General features: G+C 43.2%; 1 protein-coding gene across 3 annotated transcripts in view; it reads right to left on the bottom strand.

The window, feature by feature from the left end:
* Positions 1-3,351: 3,351 nt before the first annotated feature.
* Positions 3,352-24,690, bottom strand: part of slc6a6b (solute carrier family 6 member 6b) — a 25,145-nt gene continuing 3,806 nt past the window's right edge. For 2 of the 3 annotated variants that reach the window (XM_076268732.1, XM_076268729.1), the window contains exons 2-14: positions 20,370-20,599; positions 19,690-19,824; positions 17,008-17,242; positions 16,314-16,446; positions 14,664-14,798; positions 14,160-14,263; positions 13,916-14,040; positions 12,021-12,133; positions 10,129-10,266; positions 9,084-9,186; positions 8,042-8,142; positions 6,661-6,831; positions 3,352-6,267 (exon numbers count right to left, since the gene is read on the bottom strand). In XM_076268732.1, the coding sequence (XP_076124847.1) occupies positions 6,115-6,267; positions 6,661-6,831; positions 8,042-8,142; positions 9,084-9,186; positions 10,129-10,266; positions 12,021-12,133; positions 13,916-14,040; positions 14,160-14,263; positions 14,664-14,798; positions 16,314-16,446; positions 17,008-17,242; positions 19,690-19,824; positions 20,370-20,598 (1,875 nt within the window). In that variant the 5' untranslated portion in view covers position 20,599 and the 3' untranslated portion in view covers positions 3,352-6,114. Of the gene's footprint in view, positions 6,268-6,660; positions 6,832-8,041; positions 8,143-9,083; positions 9,187-10,128; positions 10,267-12,020; positions 12,134-13,915; positions 14,041-14,159; positions 14,264-14,663; positions 14,799-16,313; positions 16,447-17,007; positions 17,243-19,689; positions 19,825-20,369; positions 20,600-23,045; positions 23,171-24,690 lie in introns of those variants that run through there. The other variant, XM_076268730.1, reaches the window with a different exon arrangement.

Raw genomic sequence — 24,690 nt, 5'->3', positions numbered from 1 at the left:
CCCTATGATGATTTTACATGAGCTTTATAAAAGGAGCTACATACAGTACATATGTCCATCCCTATGCATTTTAAAGGAGAAATTAATGTATGCATTGATATTGATGTGTATTTTTAAATGTGTAATATCAAAGTTTATTCTCTGTATAGTATTTTTCTAAGACCCCACACCCAGACTCCAGAGCCTATCTGAAACAGCCAGAAAGCCTCCGACTCTGTGTAGTGACCTGGCTGGATGTACTTGGTGATGTGTGATGTGTATGGGACTTACTGTGCCAATGAACTCCTTAAAAAAAGAATGAAGAGAAAAAATAAAGGTGAACATAAAGCAGTTCCTTTTCTATGCATGCATATTGCTGAAACCTGCAGTAGTTTATCAGTGACATCTGACAGGTGTCGAGGTGAATGGAAACTCAAAAGGAGAATGTATATTAGTAAACAAACTTAAACTCCAACTAATGCAAGCAAAATTATCTCTGCTTGTATATTCATTTTTTTTCAGCCATTTCCTCTTAATTATTTATACACTATTTTTTAACATTATCTGGTGACTTCATGTAAACAATTTAAAATGTATCAACAAAAATCCTCCCTGTGTTCAAAAGATCAAAAGGCTTTTTTCAGTACACTGGCAAAGCCTATAGTAATTAATGTATGGAAAGTTGTTCTATATGGAATTAATTTAAGTAGTCAGTAGTAGTATTGTTAAATACTGTATAATCACTGTGTAAACACTGTTTGCTCTTTGGTCAGACAACACTCATTAGGGCCTCGACATGTGCCTGCAATGAAAAAAAAAGTAAATTGGCAGTTGTTCTGTGAGATCTTGAAACCTTGCCAAATGGCATAGAGGTAAAACAGGTTTGAATTTATATCACCCCCCCTCCCCGTTCTTCGCTTTCTCCATTCCTCTCCACGCCCCCGCCGGCTTACGTAACGTCTTCTTCAAGAGCGTTTAATCGCCTCAAATGGGCCGTGTTGTTAAGCAGAGCTGGCTAAGGTATCGCTTGTGATAAGTCGGCGTGGAAACTATACAGCTGATGCCTCTGTCCTCTCCCGTTCGGCCGACTGGATTCTTCTCCGCACCTGCTCGGAAAAACTACGGCGCTATTTATATGCGCCCGTGGACCAGCCGCTCTTGCACCGCTGTTCACCCTGCGTGAGGTGGCACACTGGCCAAGAAAGAAGACTATCTCTCTCACACTCACACACACGCTCTGTCGCTCACACAGCGGCCGAGGTAAAGATGCTACTGCATGCTCTTCACTTAATGGGGGCGGGGGAGCTGATTGACTAGTGACTGGTAAAGGTTAAGAACTAGAATAAGAAAAACATAGGCACTACCCAAGCATTTCCCTCCCCCTCAGTATGAGTTCATAATGCTAACATGAATGAGAATAAACAGTGGACTGAGCCAAAACCAGATAGGGTGAAGCTGGCTTTACAAAGCAGTGTTCAATACAGGGTCTTAAAAGGTCTTAGAAAGTGTTAAATGTTATCTTGAAACCCGCAAAACCCTTGTTAATAATTAATTGCATGATTGTGTTCATCACCATAATTGATCTAAGATATATTGGTAATCACACCAATACATTAGAAACTCAATCACACAGTAGCCTAATGTGTTTTTACCACCCACCTGTGATCAAGTTTTGGCCAACTTCACATCCAGCCCTGAAGACTACAAGCTCCTGTGGTCTCTTAGAGTCTGAAGGTTTGTGTGCTGTTACCGTGGTTAGACGACAGGCAGGCTTGCTATTTAACAGCTTAAGGACTTTATGGGCCCATTGATTGAACCATATACAGACTATGCTCCCCATGATTCAACAGTACAAACACTGGTCCGGAGATGTGGTGAGAATGTCCACAGGCTTAGAATAAAGACTACAGACTGAGCATTGTAGGAAGGTCATCTTTTCTTAAAGGAAAAGCCCAATGGAATTAAGCGTCCTTCCCTCTGTGCCAAAGACAACTGTCCTCACATGTTCTACGGGTTTGAGGGCCATGGGTATGGCTCTGCCAAGGTTATAAGACTAAATTGGCTCAAATACAAGAAGCCAAACCACAATTGCACAGTAATGAGTCTGAAGCCAAATTAAACAGACCTGCTAGATTGCTATTCATTATGTTGTGAAAATACATCCATCAAATATACATGGAGGTGTACAATCTGTCAATTTCAGCTACACAAGATGAGTTGTTAACCTCTGCAGAGCTGCTCAAAAAGCAGTACTGTAACTGATGCATGCAAGGTTTTTACTATAACACAGTCAGAGCACAACATGATTATTTTCAAATGTTTATTATGTTTTTTTTCCCAGAACAAAGTTGTCAAATAACAAATGTCTTAATTGCAATAGCAAAGAGCACTTACTAAAACGGCTTTGTTTTCATTAGAAATTGTACTAACAATTTACTGCACAAAGCGTTGAGGAAAGGAACAACTTCAGAAGAGGAAAGCGACTAACCAAGTCTGAAGGTAATATGGAAAACTAAGAGTGGAAACATATTATCCCAGCCCAGATACAGCACACATGGCAAAAACTGTACACCCATCACTACAAGAAGGTGGCGAACATAGCTTTGTCTGTATACAGTTGAAGCTAAAGGAGAAAGTGTGAGGGTATCGTGGAGATGTGATGTTTGTATTGAAGTTCTGTATGGGGCATTATTGTCTTTCTCCCCATCTGAAATGTTGTCCCCATAGCAATGCCATTTCATTCATGCCGTTGCTTATTACACATTATTTGTTTAATGGCACTGTACTTTCAGTAAGAACTATTCCACTGAATTGTGCCAGTCATCTACAGTAATTGACTGGCCTGTTTATTGGTTAATAAGTTAAGGTATTGGTCTATTTCTCAAGACACCTTTGTAATTGTGATTGCTTCAATTATGACAGAAGTGTTGCACTGTATTCACTCATTTTTAAAAAAAGAAAAGTACTTGATTTAAAGGTTTGGCACACAGTCTAGCCAAAGGGTCAGATCCTGTATGTTTGACTAAGAGTCTGTGATTGCCCTATGCCTGTGGACAGTTGGGGTGATTGGGTAGATTGATTACCGACATTTCACAGGCTCTAGAAGCCCTATTTTAATTTCACCACAAACATCCAACCGAGTGCCTCAGTGCCCAAGAACAACCTCCTCTTGGTTCTGTCACCCAAGGTCTGCCAAGCCACCAGTCCTTGACGTAATGCCTGCCCTTCTCTTTGTGTAGATTTATGGCAGCTGCAATCTGGATTTATTTCTTTTTTTTTTTCTGTCGCCAGCCCAAACACAAGTGAAGCGCACCACATCTGATTTATGTCAAGTCTCACTATACATAACACCGCGTTTTGCTCAATCCTGACTTTTGTACCTTCCCCCAAGCATCATCTGGTGTCCTGGCTTGACATGTGAAGCACGTAATGGGTGAGTTTAAATAGCCTGACATTGCTGTGGGGACAGCAGTAGGGGTCAGCCTGGGTTGATTGATTCATCACAGGTATTACAATGGAGCCGCCTGGAGATGGCTCGGACAGACAAGAGTGGTGGGGATGCCATGGAGCTTTAGGACTAGGATCAGGCTGGTAAATTTCCACAGGTAGCACAACAACAGTGAGCAAAACCACCTCTTTAGTGTGGTATGGTACTGTATTGCTGCGTTCCTTTGACTTGGAATAGCTAGCAATGTTCGTATCACTGACATAAAGCAAAAGGCTTTTTCAAAGAATAATGTTTATTATGAAATAAAAAAAGGTTTTAGGTACTGTAAAACCTGGTCTAATACATTTCATTTTTTCTCACAGATTCATTTAAAAAATAAAAACGAAACATTTATTTTCCCCCCAAATTTTTGATTAAAATCTCGCATCATAGACTTCAAAAACATTTACCATACACCATACTTTTTTCCTAATAAAAAAAAGACAGGTAGGTAAGATCCCTGAAGGGGAGAGGCCTCGGGGGGTGTGGGGGGAAGGGTCGAGGGGTTGAGGGGTTTGGGGGGAGCTGGACAGGGGGTGAGCGCCCCAGCGGACCTTGTGGGCTCTCCTCCACGCAGTCAGCCTCTAACAGGATCATTTCAAGTCTTCATCTCAAACAAACAAACTCCACGGAAGGCAAAAGCACCACATGGGTGCCTCCACACAAGCTGTTTTCCTTTAAAGTGGCCGGCAGCCGAGAGACACGCTGCCTTTTGGGCTGATGTCATTACCAGTGGGCAAGAGACTCCAGTCTGAACTTAGGGTCCGATTGACTCTGAAGTGAGCTGCCTTTGACGGCTATTGTCCTTTTACTTGTGAAGCCAATTCAGTCTACCCAAAAAAAAATCAATCAGTTGAGAACATGATTTTTGTTGGTTTCAAAGGTTTTCATATCAGGTTTAAGAAAAATGAGCACATTTGCAGATAGACTGACAACAGGTAACACTGCACAGAGAAAAGCTGTCTTGGTCAGATACAGTTTTCGTTGTTACTGTGGCAAAGCATTTTTTAATGGTAGCTTAAATTGGCCCCTATTAATTTCTTCCAAGTTCTGCTCAGTATATTCTGATAAAGTACCAACTTTTGAGAAAAACAAAAAAATATGCTTATTTCCCTACAAAATATTGCACATTAGAAATTGCAGCAAGCTTTTTGTTGATTAATTATTGTATGTGAAACCCCTCCCTCTGAGAAATATTGGTAATTGTTAACAGAGTGGTCAAACACATTTTACATCTTCAATACAAAAGGCAAATGTGATTTTAAACAAAATAGAATAAACATAAAATACATCTGAATTTTAATACCTTAAAATAAAAAAGACTACCTCCCAATATAATAATAAAGACTGCTACTTTGACAGACACAATGACAACATTCCCAGGTAAGAATGTGTTTCATGTCTACACGTGCTGTTTTTACAACTGTTTACGTATTAATGATCGTTTTGTATTTAAAAACAAAAAAAGAGAACGTGCTGATATGATGTGCTATGTTCATAAGAATGGCCTGAAGCAGACACAAGCTGAGATATGGTGGTCTTAGGGAGTGTGAATAGACATGTAAAAATGGGTCTGGGTCTGGGTGTTTGTGTGTTTGCGCGTGTGTGCGCGTCTGTGTGTGTGTGTATTTTAATGATGCATTTGATTAAGGCTCTCATTGACATGTTCAGATGTTGGGCAGTGAAGCTGCTCTGTCTGAATGATGGATCTGTCCCCCCACAGTACGGGAGAACAGAGCAGAGCTGAGAGATATGTTGCTATTAAGAGTTAGTGTGATGTAACCTGCCTGATCTTGCGTGCACCGTGCGCGAGGTGTAAACACTATGAGGAGAGAAGAGAAGAGAGTCTAGGACTTTGGTGTGTGGGTGGCAAGCACACATGCACAGCGTAGGTGTTTCGCAGTAGTGTCCTTGCTTGGCTACCGTCCTTCGTCATTGTGAGATTAGTATACACACACGCGCGTACAGGACGATGGGGCAGTGTGGCAGACTCTGATGGTTGCCTGTCCGCAAGCTGGATGAGCCTTCGGATGTGACAAACATCATGGATAGCGAGATGTAAATCTAACCTTACCATACAAGGACAACTCCACAACATAAAAGATATACTATGTAACTGTCTGGAGGGAGATAATAGTCTGTTTAACAGCTACACCAGTGTTACTCTTAAACAACATATACTTAGTTGAATCCTAATACCCAAAATATATTTATATAGTCCTTTAGTATGTTTACTTATTAATCTGTCCACCCTTAAAGAAAACCAGACTACATATAACCCATTATGTACAGAAAGAAAACAAAGAAACATTTACCACTCTATGTCCAAAGTACTGTTTGTGACTGAGGCTGTGCCTTAAGCTGACGACAGTCACAAAACTAATAGCAATGATTATTATTATCATACAAATATAATAATAACATTATGATAAAAATATTAAAAACATGGACAGAAAAAAAACTACATATAACTTCCTCCATAAAAAAAGAAACTCCTAGTGCAGATACGTAGCAATGTAAACCTGGTCCTACGACTATTTCAGAGTTAGCAAATATATATACTGTTATATATATTCATATTTATATATATATATATATATAACATGGAAAGTGGGTCATTTTTTTTTGAATCCTCTCACAGAGAGCGCTCACATCATGGTTTCTACAATGGTATGGGTGGGCATCATTAAACCGTTGTTCCCATTGGGGTCCAGAGGGTTGGCTAGCTCAGGTACCTTGGTGCGGTACTTAGCTGGACAAGAACTCGCGGCTCTGGATGGGGCAGCCACCGCCTTTATCCGCTGTGAGGGAGAGAGAGAAGGAGAGAGAGAGAGAGAGAGAGAGAGAGAGAAAGGAGGGGGAGAAAGAGAGATTATGATCTTAACTATAAGGTATTTGTTCTTACAGTTGAATACAAGGACTGTCAGTCCTACTGTCCTGAGGGCAAAAAAATATTGGACTGTGATGACCTTTACATGGGAATCACTTTAGGTAAAAGTGTCTCTGAAATGACTATATGTAAATATAAATGTAAATGATGGGCTCAACACCACATGGCATTTGCATGGAATATAGCAAAGATTTTTCCATTCCCACACAGGTGGGTATTTGTGAATGCAAATATGCATTACAGCTGGATGTGATGAGCTTTTTTATGCTAACGCCTGTACGTGTGTGTGTGTATTTATAAGTACCTCGATCAGGGGCCCTTCTGACTGAATGATCTTAATCACGACCACCATGGGGATGCAGATCATGGAAGTGAGAGCCAACGTCCAGCCAATACCGATGGACCAGTCTGGGTACTCGTAGACTTTGTTGTATTTCAAAGGCTTGTACTTGACCAAGGAGAATATAAAACAGCCCTGATAGTGAGAAAAGAGAGAGAGAGAGAGAGAGAAAGAGAGTAAATAAGATTAAGTTAATACATGACTCATCGCCTGCACGGAACAGCACATGCAGGAATGTGGGAAGTTATTCAGTGTCTAGTTCTTCATTTTCACAGCAAACACAAATCCCCTGACAGAACAGAGCAGCTGGACAAGTGGACCAAGCAAACACCGGGCTTAAAAAGTAACCAACTGAACTACACAGCGCCATCACTGAGGTTATCAGTCAACTGACAACTTAGATAAAACAACTAAGGACAAAAAATCTTTCACAAAATGGCTTAGTTATAGTGTTTTCCGCCCATCACAGACAGGAAAAAGTGCATGATAAGCAGTTTTTTCCCTTTCCCTTTAAGATAAGAGAATAAAAGGAGATTAGTCTGGGAAGTGTAGCTGCAGAATGTACAAAATACCATTACAGATTAAACAGTGCGCAGGGATCAGAGTGTCTTTTCTGAAGGAGTCGAGAGGAACTCCTCTGAGCTTTTTGGTTCTCACAGAGAGATAGTTTCACCGGCAACGTTAGGCACACTTTTTGGGCGACCACCACCCAACCCCCACCACTGCCCCCACCCACTCTCATGACTGCACGAGGAGCAGTATCTACGTAATCCTGCAGCTATAATGCTCAGATCTGGCCACAGCAGGCAGATGGTCCATCCATCTGGAGGGCACCGAGCAAAGTGTTGGATTTTCTCTGCAAATCCGGCATGGAAGAGGGCAGTTGCATAGCATTTTTTTAACGCCAACGGTCAGGGGGGATGGGGTCAAAGCGGAAAAAAAAATTGTCACAGAGACTATTGCAGTGTGTACAGGCCTAGACCTAGAGCACTGACAGTACTAATCTGTATACCTTTATCTGTCACATGACTGAAAAAAGTCAATAAATTATATCAAAGGGATTTACCTAAGCCATGGAGAACTAGGTGTGTCAAGCCATGATTGTTTTTTTTTTCCTGTATTAATTCAATAATATTATTCATCATCATTTTCCCTGTGATCCTGGGATAATAAAACTTCAATCACTCAGGTAGAAAGATCGGATTTTGGTCCTACTTTTGGCCCATGTAATGTAGAAGGTACAATGGTCATTGCAATGTGACTCAGTAACTAACTACCTGTGTATGTAAGACATTGTGGGGACTCACAAGTCATCTGGGGACATTTTTATTTCAACAACACTTACCACACATAGAACGGGGGTGATCACAGTCCAGCTCCACTTCATCCAGGGATTTGGTCGATAGCCAATCATATCCTCAATCGCATCATAGAAATTATCAGCGCCTAGCAAAACAAGAGAGGGATGCATGTTATCGCCTTACATAACTGTACTGACAGCAATTTAATATAAAACTAAATGATGTTACATGAAAAATTTAACATTTATCAGTGAAGTTGTATTGGATTATTTGTTGTACATATGTTCTTATGCAACAGCCACCACCCAGCAATGATATTGAACTGCATGACCTGAGAGATATTATAAGGTCAAGGACTATTATGAGGACTTTATTTTATACTTAATCACTTAATCAATAGTTTTATAAGACTCATGACCAAATGTTTCATGAGAAACAACTTTCTGGGCATGACCAGGACAGCTTTTGAGCTGTGATATCTTCTGGTGACCAAAGTAGCTTTGTAACATTTCTAAAGATCCTAGATACTTCTCCTAGTTACACATCTCTTCATTACACATTCAACAACAAGTTAAACTTGTCACAATGGACTTAACAGTGAATTTTAAAAGAGTATGTTTATGTATGCCTGATCTGTCTCCGTGGCCACCCCTAAACTGGAATGGGAAGTGTTATGAGTAGCCCGTATTTAGCCTGGACAATTTAGATGACAATGGCACGCAGGTAGCACCTGCAGCTGCGTGGAGTTTAACCTAAAACCTCAACGCCAGATTCCAAAACACAAACAGGCTGGTAGGCGTAACTGCCTTCCTTTCATAGTTTAAGAGGTGGCTACCAAACGTCTGTTTGTGGGTCTGATATCTACAAAACGTAAGTTCTAATTCAGGCTGTAAGATACTATAGTCACTGCAGTAAATATGAAGCTGCACAGGTTTCTCTCTTGTTATAACACCAGGTTCAAAAACAGGTTAGGAAAGAAAAGCTACTCTGACATAACTATACATACACATACACAACATATTCTTATCATGTGTCTGTGATAGATATATATATATATATATATATATATATATAAAAAGCACTTACCATAAACCCAGGCTACAGCAATACATTCAAAGAATGCCACCCACAAAAGGCACACACCACTGGCTGCATAGTAGTCAAACAGTTGGAACACATACATGCCACCCTATAGAACAGATAGAAAAAGAGAGAGAGAAAAGGGGGGGGGGTGTTGTTAAAATTCCATTATGGCAGAGCCTTTGTCAGATGAGGACGATGGACAGTGAGCATCTGTGAGAAACTGCATTTATCTGAGAGTGTGTGGGCCACTGAGTCTCAGACAGAGGCTGACTGGACAGTTCCTGCATTTGTCCTCAAGCTATCCTACCACAGCGAGATAGATGGAGAGCGCGTGAGTGGGAGAAAGACTGAGGGGAGGGGGGCAGGAGGGTATATGAAGTGGGGGCAACTGGAGAAATGATGTCACGGAAAAAGAAGAGGGTATGGAAAAAAAACGAGAGCGAAAGGATGGGGGGGGGGGGGGGGGGACTCCCCCATGACGCAGAACCACAGTGGCCAAAAAGGACTCCGATGGGAGTCAGAGGGCATGGGATGTCCATGGGAGGGCAGGGTACAGGGCAAAGGACAGCCTGCAGATGGGGGACATCTTGCGAAAAATAGACCCAGCAATCTCCTAGTATGGCTTCTTGAAAACATTACTCATTAAGCTCCTCGAAAACATCAAGCTGGACCTTTTTACTCTGCCTGGGAATATCCCTCTTTCTCTCTTATTCTGTCTCTCTCTCTCTCTCCCTCCCTCTACCTCTATGTACTGTAATGGCACAAAGCAGGAAGCGCTCAAGCTCGGGGGCTATTCTGGACCTTGGCTGTTGACTGATGCTCTGGCTGCCTTTCAGAGGGTGCAGGAATAGCCCGACTCAATATAGCGGGCGGCCTGTACGTCCGAGCTGGCATCACAGACTAGCGCTAAAAATGGACACGGTTGAGAGGAGAAGGGAGGAGGAAGGTGGGGGTGTTGGGGGGGGGGCTGTGTGTTGAGAAATTCAAAACATGAAACGTGTGTGCGGTACTAATGATGCGTTAAAAGGAGCATCGTTGGTATACTTACTTTGGTAACCATGGTTAGTCCCAGAAGATAGCTCAGGAAACACACTATAGCTATGAAGATTTCCCGCCGGTAACCCTTCCTTAGGAAGGATGGATAGAGATCAACAAGAGAAGTGATCTGTCCTTCCACTTCGACAAACTGTGGGAGAATAGAAAGACAGACTTGCTAAACATTTGCAACATGCCAAGCACATAATGTAGTAGTACAAAGTCATATACATTCAACTAATATAAATACATATTCACTATTTTTTTCTGTGGCCATGCAAAAGCTTTAAATGCAAACCAGAGTTTGGAAACGCACTTTCTTAAATTCCCATTTAATCTGTTGGTAAGCGGGTAGCCAACCACTTAATCACCCCTTCATCATCCCAGCCCAAATATACATAGCATTTCCTTGCAAAATCCTTGTAAACTGCAGGTTCTGCTTTACTGGCATTGCATAATTTTCTCCCAAGTAAATCATTCTTTGTGATTCTGACAAAATGAACTGATAAGGACTGTTGCAACCTTTATACAGCATAGGTGAACCACTTTGATGACTAATTACACAGATACATATGGCGTAGTAAGGACACTGGCTTAGCGCAGTGTATAATTTCACTGTGGCTGAGAAATCTGAGACACCACCTGACGCCAGCCTGAAAGATACCCAACAAAGTTTTTTTTTTCCTCACACTCCTTCCTTTTCTACATCATCCATTAGGGAAGGGGGGGGGGGTTATTGAAGCAGCCTTATCATGACTGAAAGTAGATAGCTATGGCAACGTAATGTGTTTGGCCGTAATGTGTTTGCCCAAAACAGGGTAATGGCAAATAAACATTTCTTAGCATTAAATCTTGGTATTCAATATGATACTCAAATCTAACTCCGTATGCTAGGTTCTGGTCGTTTAATATAATAAACACCTAATTGCTAAATTTACTCATATATTTTGGTTTTACGACCTGTTTTGTCATGGACAGACTAAACAGACTCTTAATACACAGGAAGATTGGGGTTAGTTGTGCAATACTGACAGACATTCTTTCCCCTGCAGAAACCGTCCAAATTGGCATTCCTCTGCTCTACCCAGCCCTAATCTGGACACCCACCAACACGTTCGTTATCAACACCTCATAGTGTCGGCCATGTCTCCACGTGCCTTTTCGGGGAGAAGCAGGCCAGTGACACTTTGCTGAAATGGCTGGGAAGGACAGGACATGTTTGGTGATTGTTTGTTGCCCCGGGTAACCCGAACCTTGCCTCTGCTGGCACTGTTGGCCATTCTGCCACATGAGCTACAGTAATGGTCTGTCTGTGCAGATTCCCGGCTGCCGTAAGAGATGATGTTACTCTGCTCTATCTTGATACCGTAAAAGCTGTTGGTGTAGCGCAGTTTTCAACACAGCTTCCACGGCTTGCGCTTGTGGTATAATAGGAAACTATCTAAGCTAATTTTTAAGTTGCATTAACTTGAGGTACATAAACTCTATTTAGGAATGTGAACACAGACCAGGTTTCCATTATACAAACTGCAGGGCTATCTGCAGGCCTGTGTTAATATAGGTCCTACAGTATATGTGGTTTGATTTTAAATGTATGGTGAACATGTACTCCTTTTAAGTGTTGAGCAGTATTAGGTGTGGTTTGGCATATTAATAAGTATACAGTAGTTTGCATATACTGTACCTCTCATTTTACATAGTAGGCATGGAGCGTTTAGCCACACTTTACATAACATGCGTGCGTGTTGCACTTCTCATCTTACTTTTTTAAGGTTGGTCACTACCCGGTGTGGTTTGGTGCAGTACGCATAGTTCCACGCGTGCAGTGTATGTCCAATACTAACTTTGCATCCATGTATATCCCTAACCTTTTTTTTTATTTGATGTGGTTTAACAGCAACTGACCTGACTGTCGAGCCCCAAAAGCAGAAGCATGATAAAGAATAGGACAGCCCAGAAGGTGGGCAGGGGCATCATGGACACAGCCTTTGGATAGGCGATGAAAGCCAAGCCAGGACCTACAGGGGTAGAGGAGGGGGAGAAGAGGGGGAGAGCATGTGGTTAGAATAGGACAGCCCAGCCAACACATGTTCACCTTGGTAAGAGCTGTGTTTTTCGAAGCGATTGCTCAAGCTGAGAGCACTTCAAAAAAATCGATGGCCAAGGGTATGCCGTATGGCATAGGTACTGGTAAGATGTTGGCTACAAACTAATAATGTGGGATTTTTTTTCTGTTTACTTTTTTTTCTATTATTATTAATTTTTTCCATCAATGTATTGGTGTTTGGTTAATGCCAGAATGACCCAATAGATCTGAGCAGGCAGGAACTTTCAGTGTTCTTTCTACAATAATTATATGACTAGAGCTGTATGCAGCATAACAGTATCGGGAAACAGAAGGCAACATACTAATCACCTCTTCTTGCCAACATTGCAAGTGTGACATGGAAGAACCTGCTTGACAAAAGTTTTTAAAAGACACAAAACAGAGAAACAAATGGACAGCACAGGAGCATTTGACATAGCGTGACAAAAATACAATAAACTGTAGACTGTTGAGGCTAGACATAGTCTCTTGTCAGGTTCAAGATACAAGCCAAACATAACTTGGCCTCCAAACTAGGAGCCAGTAATTTCCCCTCCAAACTAGAAACAAATACTCATGGCTTACCTTTATACACTTTAGTTTGATAATGTTATCAACACAGCTATGCACTGTGCAAATAGTTTCTGAGGAGGCTTATGCCCCCGTAAACAAGACATTTTTAAGCAAGCCAAACAGCAAACAGCAAACTAATTCCTGTGCAGTGGTGTTGCTCTGCACTACTCTCTCTTCATTTAGACATCAGGAGAAACAGGAGAAGAGCCAGTAAATCTGGAACTCAGACAAAGCTGTGAGCCATAGAGAGCAACTGAAGCCCGTCTTTCAGCAAAATCACGTCTCCAGTGGAGAGCGGACCAAAGCCAGACACAAACCAAATGATTTTTATGCCATAAACTAAAGAGAGAGAGCATGCTGAATGGTTGAGTGAAGGCGAGACATCTTGAGACCTTTCCAATTAGAGTCTAAGACAAAAGCAAAAAAACAAAAACAAATCCAATCGAGTTCTCCAAGGGCATTAGCCAGAGGTTACTGCTAGCTATTGTGCTATTACAACATGGACTCCAAAATAATCATCATGAGCACAGTCGTGGATTCAGCAGAGAACTTCAATGATGAGCAGTTTCTTAATTTTGGTCTATTCCTTGGTTTAGAGTTAAAAAGTTGGCACAAGATGCTCCAATTTTTATACCCCCATTTTAACTTTACTCTACACGTGGAAACGTGGATTTAAGCAGCCCTCTTTCGTCCCAGAGTGTCAGAGGAAAACTACATCCCGGCACATTGCTAACTGTTAGCTCTTCGGCGATAACCGGTCAGGGCGAGATCCAATAACCAGTGCTCTTTTTCGCAGCGTTGTCAAGTACGTTGTCTCCACAGAGTTCCACAGATTGGCTTTTTGAATCCCACTGAATGAATTTCACTTTCCCTTTCTCCCGTAGACAGTGCCTACATTTGCTTTCACTGAGTTTTCCTACTTTTTTCGTTCTAAATCAACGAGCGTTCAACTGCTAAACGTTCCACATTTCAAAGTCGAATTCTGAGCATTTCTACACTATGTTTTTTGTTCGTTTAGTAATAATCTAAGAATCTGCAGTTCCAATTTGTCATTTTTGAATCTATTTCACCAAAATCTACTTTTTTTGTTGTTTGTTTGAAGTAACAGCGCCCACCATCACTGCTACTTTAACCCTCGTACCTGACTCTGCCACATCGGCAATGTCCACCCCTTGCTCTTGTGCCATGAAGCCCAGGACGGAAAATATTGCGAAGCCAGACACAAAGCTGGTTCCGCTGTTCAGGCCTCCCAGCAGCAAACAGTCCCTGAGTCACACATATGTCATGGAGGTTGTTAATTTACACACATGGAACCTAGGTTCCCACTTTTTTTCTTTTTTTTCACTGGACTAGTCCCTCAGAGGCCCCTTGGACCAGACACTCACCTGTAGCAGTTGTATTTATACTTGTTGTAGCTTCCCAGTGATGTCATTGCCCCCAGGCAAATAGCGTACGAGAAGAAAATCTGTGTGCCTGCGTCAATCCAAACCTATGATAGCAAAAAAGTATAAAGTATACATGGCTGAGGTAGCGCTGACACTAACATCTTGAGAGCAAATTCTTGCTCTTTCTCAAAATCAACTGCTTGTGTAAGGTCTTAAGATGCATAACTGGGTCTTTTTTTGTCACATGTAGCCGGGTTGCCACTGGGCGATGATTTGAGATTAACCTATCACTGCACAGCTCCACTTTGGAGTGTGACACTTGGATGCCCGGGATGACTGATGGGCTGAAGTGTCTGTATAAAATGATATAGGGGAGAAGTATGTGAAGAGGGCCAAGGGGTCGGTGTGACACGGTGTGAGTTTGGAGGGGTAATAAGATACTGTGGAGTAGCTAGTGTGGGCAGTTTTGGGGGGGGGGGGGGGGGTGATGGGGTGATCCCTTACCTCTGGGTCCTCCAGACGGGTCAAGTTGGGGTACAGATAGAACGTGATGCCTTTGGACGCTCCAGGTAGAGTGACGCCACGGACCAGGAGCACAATAAGCATGAAAAATGGGAAGGTGGCGGTGATGTAGACCACCTGGGGAACGAGAGAGAGAGAGAGAGAGAGAGAGAGAGAGAGAGAGATTACATGAAGCCATGTAAACCATAAAGGCTGCTTTTCATTGAATGAGAGAGAGAGAGAGAGAGAGAGAGAGAGATTACATGAAGCCATGTAAACCATAAAGGCTGCTTTTCATTGAATCTGAATGTAGCGACTAATGCCCTAATGAATAGGTTCCAGTCAGTGGAAACCTTGTTTTGACCCAACATCCCACAGCTTGAAACCTTCCTCTGCAGACTGGCTGGCTGACAGTCTGCCATTGTCTGTTTACGCTGCAAAGCCACGTGACCGTTAGGATGCAACGGAACAGGCTTGAGTCCTAAAGCCTTCACCCTCAAGAGCCACAATAACAGGGTCGGTACTGGTGCAATCATTTCATGAAAGGCCACTTCGTTATTGTGTCTTGCCACAAATAAGCGCCACGCTTCGCTTTATTTGCTCTCCAGCCACAGCTACAAATCATGGTGAGAGGCCTCCCGTCCCGGAGCCCCACTACATTACATAATTCAACACGAGTTCAAATCTGGGCCACATAAACCCAACTCAAAGCCTGAATGAGAAGGCGAGCGAGCGAGAAGACACCCTACACTGTGCCTCTGTTCGCGCTCCTAACTCATGTGGCCGCGACAGTCGTCTGGCCAAAGCCCCGCCAGATCACTCACTAGACGGACCGTCTGGGGAAAGCCGTACCGGAGCCAAACAATCAATAGCCTATGCTGTAAGCATGATCTATGACAGTGGCCACGGTTGAACACCGCAGCTAAAGGGACATTTGCATCGAGGGCAGAAGTACTTAGGTGTGTACTATGTCCGACGGTGATATAGCATGTTAAGTTGATTGAGTTGTGACCACAATGGCTGTTGTCTGTGCTAGGAGCCTAGACGAAAAGTGGGCTTCTTCACAGATCCAACGCTACTCAGCTGTTGTACAGGCTAATGACAGCTGTCTATGAATGGACAAGCTTCTTTGAGTCAACGCACTATACCTAAATCCTAAGATGCTTCAGAGATGCCTCAGATAGATGTCGCCTGAGAGTCAGTCAACAATGGTTGAACTTCTGTTAGTAGAATTAATATAGAACGCTAATTATTGATTTGAACATGTTATACTCGTTTGAGTTAAATAAACCGCTTGCCAAAATATTACTTGTAGACAGAAATTAAATCAGCAGCAGGCCATGCCCACAGGATTTTCTTATAAACTCTACTCCTAATGAGAAAAAAGTAGCATGGCACCCACTAAGCCAAAATCCTTCCAAATTGTCCTTGGATCTCACAAGACTACTAGAATCTCGTGCCCCAAGAACTTGGCAAAAGAAAGATGGCAATGTCAATGCTGTTCAACACAACAAATCCATTCTCACAGACTGTACACTGTGCAACAGTGTTTAGGCAAACCTTGGTTCGCACAGGGTGTTCAAGCTCATTAAGTGGAACATAGCTTTTCTTTGGAGTGTTTACCTGACAAAACATTGATTTCACGAGACTCACCTTCCCAGTAGACTTCACGCCCTTCCAGATGCAAAAGAAGCAGATGATCCAGACGGCCAGAAGACACAAGGCCAGGTCCCACTTAACGGGTCCAATGTCATCAATACCTGAAGAGATGTTCAGGACATTACGCCTGTTATCAGAACAAAGAGAGGGAGGGAGAGAGAGAGAGAAAGAGAGAGAGTAGTTAAAACTAATGAGGTAGGCAGATATGTCTTTTTTTCAGAAGGACGTTGTACTAGGTGCTCTGTCTCTCTTCAAGGAGAGATAGAGAGAGGGATGGAGTAAGGGAGGGAGGAAAAGAGAGAAGGAGAAGTGCACCCTGAGTTTATCTAACGTCCAAGTCGCACTTGAGTGGATGCTTGAGAGGACACAAACGAATACAAACACTTTGACATGATTGAGCAAAGAAGGAGGCAGACAGGAAGAGGGGAAAACGAGCGAGAGTGAGAGGAAGGAATAGCGTGGATGTTTACAATCTAGCTCCTGCTCTGGCCGGAGCCAGCCAGAGTGTTCCTTCTCCGGCTGGTCTGCCACTACCTCCGTCTAAAGAGCCAGGTAAACACTACCAGCAAGACCCAGCATTGGGCCACTTATCCCAACTTTGCCAGTGAACCAAGCAACGAAGGCAAGAAGGCAAGCAATGCATTCTGGGACGGGGAAGGAGGGATAACAAAAAATGTTTGCCACTCACTCCCAGAACTCTGTGACCGGGGAAGTGAAGTTGGTGGCGTTGGCACTCGCCCAAAGTGTCTTGTTCCTGCGCATGGTGTCCTCCACGCAGTTCTCGGTGTTCCATGGTTGGTTGCACTTGGCCCAGGGTAGCTCAGGCTGGAAACACTGGAACAAGTAGTAGAGCCCCCAGGCCAGAATTACAATGTAGTAGATGTTGAGCAGGGAGACGATCACAATTGAGGCATAACCAATACCTGTGTAGAGAAGAAAATAGAGCAGATTTGAGCAGATGACTCAACTGGTCAGTGTTCATCCGGCATATTTCTTTCAAATTCTTAGTACTGGTATCTACAGTGTGTGTTAGTGTGATGCAGAGACCCTAGTTGTGATGGCTAGCTAGAGTGGACCTGGTTCTGATCAGTACAAAATGAATCCCCATAATATATAGATATTGTGTTCATTATCAGTTTTGTGCAATTTGTGTAAAGCGGATGTCACCTAGTTAGCAACACTGTTCCGTAACTTTTGCTAGCTACACTGCTGTACACTGCTACATTTCTATTTATTGGAGTGTTTCATTTAATCAATGCTGATTCTACCTGACATCAACCTTAACTATGTAGCCTGGAGTTAACAATGTTGTAGGGAAACCACGTTAACAAGTTGAAGTAGTTAAGTAAAGTAAATTACTGTAAACTAGCTATGTCATACTGTAGCTAGCCCCAATGGCATGAACATAATTATTTCTCTTACGCAACCTGCATTGTGGAACTGCAAAGCAGTTATTTTCAAAGCTTAAGCTAATGAGAATACTCAGAATATCACAGAAATTTCGACATGAAGGTCATTGAATTTTCTTGAATTAAAAGCAGGCAGATAAGGATTAGTAACCACTGTTGACAAATTAATCAAGCTCTTTCCCCAGTAAGGCTCTTAGCACTGACTGCTATGGCAGTCGGAGTAGCAAATTGAGCTTGTGTTGTGAAGCAGTGACACTTTGTGACTATTTGTTGTGTATCTGGAAGGGACGTGACTCCACTGTCAATACAAGTTACATCTGAAAGGCGTGAATGTGTTTGTCACTATAAAAACCAAAATGAAGGTCCTGCTGTTTGCATGTTCCATAACTTCCACCGTTTTTCATTGCTCTTTAAGGTTAAATCTGACATACAGTACACATTCTAAGCGAGCATATTATCATGTTTACAACTCAACAAGTGTATTATCCCCATAAACACAACCACTGACTTTACAGCAACCAATTATTATGACTTTTGATTGTTAGATTAGATTTGAACCTAATGGACTGATAACTTCTCTTCTTCTAATTACAAAAGTCAATTATAAACCTGTGCATCATGCTGTTGAGGAGCTTGTTGATTGTGACTCCATTAAAGCAGGTAATTCTCAAAGGATGTCATTAATAAACATGTAGAGCCAGCGTCCTATTGGAAGGCCCATAGAGTTGATGCAAGGCTTCTATCAGGGTGTAAGGCATAGCATATTAAACAAATAGATTTCTAGTCTGCTTCACTACGACATCCACTACAAAGGTTGAAAGGTATATCAAAATATGAACATGTTTAGGTTTTAATAATCAAAAGTTAGTTCATGGGGTCAGCTGTGTTCTGTTCTTTCGCATCAGACCACTGGCCTTTTAATCACAAGCACAGCCACTGTCCATAAAACTTATTTTCAGGAAGTTGCAGTTCAGCTACAGTTTGATAAGGCGGTGTATGAATCTAGCTGTACTGCACTGGGCCGACACAGTGGTGAGATCTAATTAATCATGGCGTGCGGGATCTTGCAGCTGTCTGTGTTTGTATCCATCAGCGGTGCCTTCACTATGCTGACAAGCAGCCGTTTCAGCCCGGCCCGACAAACTAATTAACAGCTGCCCCTTGCCCGCACTCCCACTGCCTGGCTATTTCCACTCCACTCCCCACCACTGCCCTACACAAACCCTTTGTATAAACAAACAGGTCCCAAGGACTGCCCATGGCACTCGCCTGAATGAAAATTAAACTAGCTGCTAGGGAACCACCCGCCCTAGTCAGCTTGGGGTTTAACAGCCTGCTGAGAACCAGTTTGAGAAGATTTTAATTTAGAAATAGGGGATGACTGTGTGTGTGTGTGTGTGTGTGTGTGTGTGTGTGTCTGTGTGTGTGTGTGCACAAAAAAAGGAACATGCTCTTCCTTAGCACTCAGGCCTCATGCTTATTTAGATTTCTTGTTTTGTGCTGTGTCTTCTTCTTGGGTCAAATCACCCTCTGCCTTCCACCTCTGAGCTGTTTTGCTGTTTGGAGGCCATGGCAACATGAAGCTAGGAGCAGTGTATTTTATTGTTGTTTTGTTTGTATAGAGGTCTGTTTCCATGCTGACCCTCGACCTAATAACATTTTGCTACACAATGGCGTTAGCTATCTGGTCCACAGTAATGTCCTCTAAGTGTGCATGTGTGTATGTGTACTGTATGTGTATGTGTGTGTATTTGTATTATAACACAAACTTATAGTGTGGCTTAGTTTGTATAAGGAAATATATATATATGCTTGACCTGATGCTTGAACGTGTAAATTATTTATGTAAAGAATTAGGGATGCTGTCTCACTTCATCTCATTTACAGAGAGAGAGAGAAAAAGAGGGAGAGAGAGAGGGTGTGCTAGTGGAGTGGGTGTGGTGTGGGCGCTCAGTGCTTACCAGTGAAGATTGGGCAGAGTTTTTCCCAGCAGGTGATGCCACCCTCAGAGGTGTACTGGCCCAGAGCTACCTCCAGAAAGAAGACAGGCAGGCCTCCTCCAAACAGGAAGATGGTATACGGGATGAGAAATGCACCTGTGTGGGAGGGGTGGAGAATGGCCTGATGAGTAAGCTCCAAGAGAAACATGATATCAAGCCCAAGCACGAGTGGCCAAGCCAAGAAGCCATGACATAGCCAGCCAGGAGTGTGGCTATTTCAAGCCACACGTTTGCATGCTGATTTCATGAAGATTCCCGCGAACAGTTGCAACAGTGCTAACTGAGGAGGTCAGTTGGTGTCATGCTTGAATGAAACTAGATACTCGCATATCGCTGGCCCTAAAGAGAATTAATCTGACACTGCTGTAATTACAGTAATGCTGGGAACTGGGGCAACAAACAGCAAGAATTCTGTTTGGTTTCGACTTTGCTATTCTCCCTTTTCACTTGACATGTGGAGAAAAAAACAGGGTAAGTAAATACACATTACACATAGGCGGTCACGTTGTCATGTGGTCACCTGATAGCTTAGTGAATTTGATTTTGTATCAGTGGCTGTCCAGGTAGGGAAAGTTAACCTCCCTTTGGTCATTTCAGTTTATTTCCCATAAACAAACAAATAAACAAAGAAACAGGCTCACCTCCGCCATTCTTGTAGCAGAGGTAGGGGAAGCGCCAGACATTGCCTAAACCGACAAAGCCCCCGGCGACTGACAGAAGAAAGTCAAGCTTGCTAGCCCACTTCTCCCTCTGAGGGTGCTTCCCCTCTGCCTCGTCCTCCGGCCGAGTGCCTGGGCTCTTCCCAGGCGAGGGCTTCAAAGTGTCCTTGTGGAAGTCCTTCAGACATTGGAGCTTCTCTTTTTGTGCCATGCTATGGGGAGAGAAACAGAGAGAGAGAGAGAAAGAGAGAACGTTTTGAAAATGACATAACACAGCAAATTATCACTATTTCGCCAGTTGGAAACAAGTCTCCCAAAGACAATAATGGTACCTATTCCTAGTCCTTTGCCCCATTTCTCCCTGAACTGAGAGTGAGGAAGAGAGGTAAATAAAGACGGGGAAGGGGTAGGTGTCTGTCTGGGAGCAAAATGGAGGTCAGGACAAGGCGAGACCCAAGTCCATCTGCGTACATCAAAGAGGAAAATAGGCCTTGGTAAAAGATTAAAGACACCCTTGATGTTTATATGGGTTACATTGACATGAATAATGCATTTGTTTTGCATCAATAGGAGGAACACATTCAAACACACACACACACACACACAGTAAAAAGGCTTCTGTGCATGTGTGATTTTAAATAAAGGAACTTAACGCTTCTAATAATGTAACTGAATCAACAACTAACTTCCTCTGGCCATCATGTCAACAAAGTCCACTGAAAACTGTTTGAAAGGAATTCTGAAAATAATTAAATAAATAAATAAATAAATAAATAAATAAATGGACCCAAAACCTCAAATCTACTGACTTGGCAAAAACATAAAGTATTACTGAGTGAGGTCATCATTAACGTTGGCCACTTCCAACATCAACTATGAATGGTTGTTTGTTTTTATTTCATTAATGTTTACGCTATCACATCACCATTCCAGGGCAGGCTTGTTGTCACAGGACGAAAGCAACGTTTCTGAGACGCAGCCAAAGCTGGTGACGCTCACTCCCTGTCTCCAAGTTTCCCAGTGATGGCAACGTCCTCCAAAGACATGCTTTGGCACCCTGAACCACCGACTGTTTTTCAATCTGGCACAGTTTGGACAAACTGCTGCCTACAGGGGGGGGGGGGGGGGGGTGCAATGTCCAACACTTTCTCTTTCTCCCTCTCTCTCTCCCTCTCCCTCATCGTCTTTCTTTCTCTTCCTCTCTCTCTCCCTCTCCCTCTCTCTCATTCTCTCTCTGTAGCAACACAAAATAAAAAAGGCCATTGAATACAAAACACCACAATTGTGTTTAGCTCACAATTTAGTGGCACAATTGTGTTTAACTTCCTCTCCTTTTAGGGATACTAGTGGTGACAGTTGGTTTGGGGGGGGGCATTGAACAGAACAGAGACCAATGGGGGGCGTCCGGCACATCAAAGCCTTCCTCTCCCGTCCTCTCTTATGCTCCCTTCCTCTTCCTCCACTCCTCCACCCGCCGGTCTGCACGGGCCAGCCTCACAGTACACTTAATACTCATACCATTAACATTTACGAGGCAGCCGAGTGGAATCACAATGGCCCCGGGCCAGCCACTCGAATCCGATCCACCAGGAAAACACCGGATCCCAATGCCCTTGGTATGTTTAGAAGACGCCGCAATTAGGTTTGCATGTTCACCACTGTCTTTATCAAAAAAACATAGTTTTAAGGTTTAATGAAGTCAAGGGGAGGGATGGGTTATCTCCTAATGGACACAGGGATGGAGAGCAAAGCAGAAGTTTGATGAAAAGACGTTAAGGCTGGCTACCTTATCCCACGTGTGCGTGACCACAAGAGAGGTTGGTTTGACTCTACAGTATGATGTGTTAAAATGACACATTGCTGTGGGTGCTCAGGATGACACATTTTTGTGTCAATTTCAACACAGCAATTGTGTGGCTGGGTGATAGGTTAAAGACAAATTTCAGCTATTTCAGCTATAATTTTAACTTTTTAACCCACCCAGCCAGCCACACAATTCGTCTATCTCCACATAATTGCGGTGTTGAAATTGACACAAAATGTGTTGTCCCTGAGCACACACAGCAATGTGTCATTTTGACACATCATTTCTTAGAAACACACACACACAACAAGTTCAACCTTGAAAAACTTCTGCAGTGGAAAAGTACAGACTCAAAGTATCACATATTCAGGTCTTTCAGAGGCTTAGCAGCTTTCTATGTTCAAACACATTACATAAGCTGGCAGAGTTTCAATCACTCTTGCCATCAAGCGCCAGACAATAACGGAAGTGTGCAGACTGCTCATTTGCCACACAAAATTGAACCAAAAACACCAAAAATATCTAGAGAATTTTTCTGAGAGAGACAGCGAAGGAGAGCATAAGGGGAAAAAGTACTTAAAATAGCACATATTTTACTGATTACTGCTGGCAATAACAAACGCCGCTCAACAGGGGCACAGGAATTTCAACAGTGGAAGAATTCCCAACTCTCAAGAATAACCACAGCATCGAGTTATCATCGCTAAGTCAAAAGAAAACATCGCTCCTTTCCTCTGTATTTTTTTTCTCTCTCTCTGTTTCTCTCTCGTTTCTCGTTCATTCCCATATCACTCATTCTCCTATATTCTCTATCTTTCTTTCTCTCTCCCACAGATCCCGGCCGTGGCACTTACATTTCCTTCATGGCCACGCTTCAGTTCAGTGTGCTGTGTCTCTCTCAGATGTCACCATGCCTCTGTGTAGGCAAACCCGGTGTCACTCTCACTCAGCCTGACAGAGAGTGTCCTGTACCGCCCCGCCCCGGACAGCCCCCCCTCCCTCCCCACACACACACACACACACACACACACACACAAACACCTACCAACCCCCCTCTCTCTCCCCAGCCTAAGACAATTAAACGCAATCAGCAGATTGGGCACAGGCTCTGAGCTCCGTGCTGAGCCGAAGGCGAGGCGAGCCGGGGATGACACAGGTGACGGAGGGAGGCTGGGCCAGCGGACAGGAAATTTCCACTGTTGCCGTGGCGAGGCACGGCGAGGCACGGCGCGGGCGTGCGGTAAAGGTGAGGATGAGATGAGAGACGATGCCCCGGCCACCGCAGACGACAGAATCGCTCACCTTGCATGTATCACATGTGCCACGCAGACTCTGTCGCTTGTAACCCAAGACAGACACACACACACACACACACACACATATATGCACACATACACACACATTCCCAAAACAACGGTGTGAGTGTGAGCCAGTCCACAGCAGAGCGCACCACTGTCTTTCCTTGTCAGCTGTGGCTGTTGATAGCTGCTAGTCTATTTTAACTGTATTGTTGTTCCCTGGCAGGTCAGCCCACTGTCAGATAGCAACGGTTTTCTGTCACGCTGCCGCCGACACTGAGAGACTTTCACTGACTGGGTAATTTTAACCACCAGAGGTTTCTAAGTCAAAAATGAAACTCACACAACTATGAATATCCATATATCCCCGATATCTAGTCACTCCCCTTCACACTGCACGTTTCACATCTGGAGAACATATTAAATATTGACGGGGCAGAAGGAGAGTCCAAGCACAAGTGAAAACAAACTGCTATGTAACTGGTGGGAGTTTAAAAGCTGTCTCCAAGTCTGTAGCCAGGCAGAGACAAGGTCTGCTGGATTTGCATAGGCCCAAATGTCCCCCATGCCACAAAAAGCCCTTTGTGAGCAAGTCACCAGCATTTCCTTTAGCCTACTGCCTTTGGCAGAGAGTGCGAGTACTGATAAAGGAACAATGAGGTGTTGTGCTGGCATGGACGTTTCTTTTTTTTGGTTCCTTTTTTTTTATCAGGGTGAGAAATAGGGACAACTGATCATACGGTGCTAAGTGACCTTCTCGTCCAGAAGGGAAAGAATGTGTCCAAATTTTCTTTTGACAGCATTTTTGTAGGGGGCAAAAGCATAGAGATTCACATTCTCAGTGTATGTGACTGAAAATAGCCGCATCAGCAAGGCTTTAACAAGGACAGCGAAAAGGCGCCTGAGCTGTGTGACAAAGTGACAAAGGAATCCCCTAATAAGACATTTGAAGTCCTACTGCAATTACTGAAAATGCTGTCCATTTCGTGAGGCTCAATAGAAACCAGCAGCTTCCTTCCTAATGCAACCCAGGCATGCTTCCCTGTCCCCTACAGAGACTTACAGCTACAGTAAGCCCACTGATTTTACTGATACTGAAGTCACAACAAACCGGCCTCGTTGCCCAGGGGCTGCTAGTTAACATGACCCACTGAAGACAGTCAGGCCACTAACACACAAATTCTTTCTTTTTCTTTTTTTC

The sequence above is a fragment of the Alosa pseudoharengus genome, unplaced genomic scaffold (assembly GCF_046254945.1).
Source record: "Alosa pseudoharengus isolate Yale_2024_CS ecotype anadromous, Long Island Sound unplaced genomic scaffold, YU_APseudo_1.1 YU_APseudo_1.1_scf_5, whole genome shotgun sequence".
Taxonomy (NCBI): Eukaryota; Metazoa; Chordata; class Actinopteri; order Clupeiformes; family Clupeidae; genus Alosa; species Alosa pseudoharengus.
Note: the sequence above shows the minus strand (reverse complement) of the source record. Positions and strands in the feature narration are given on the sequence as shown.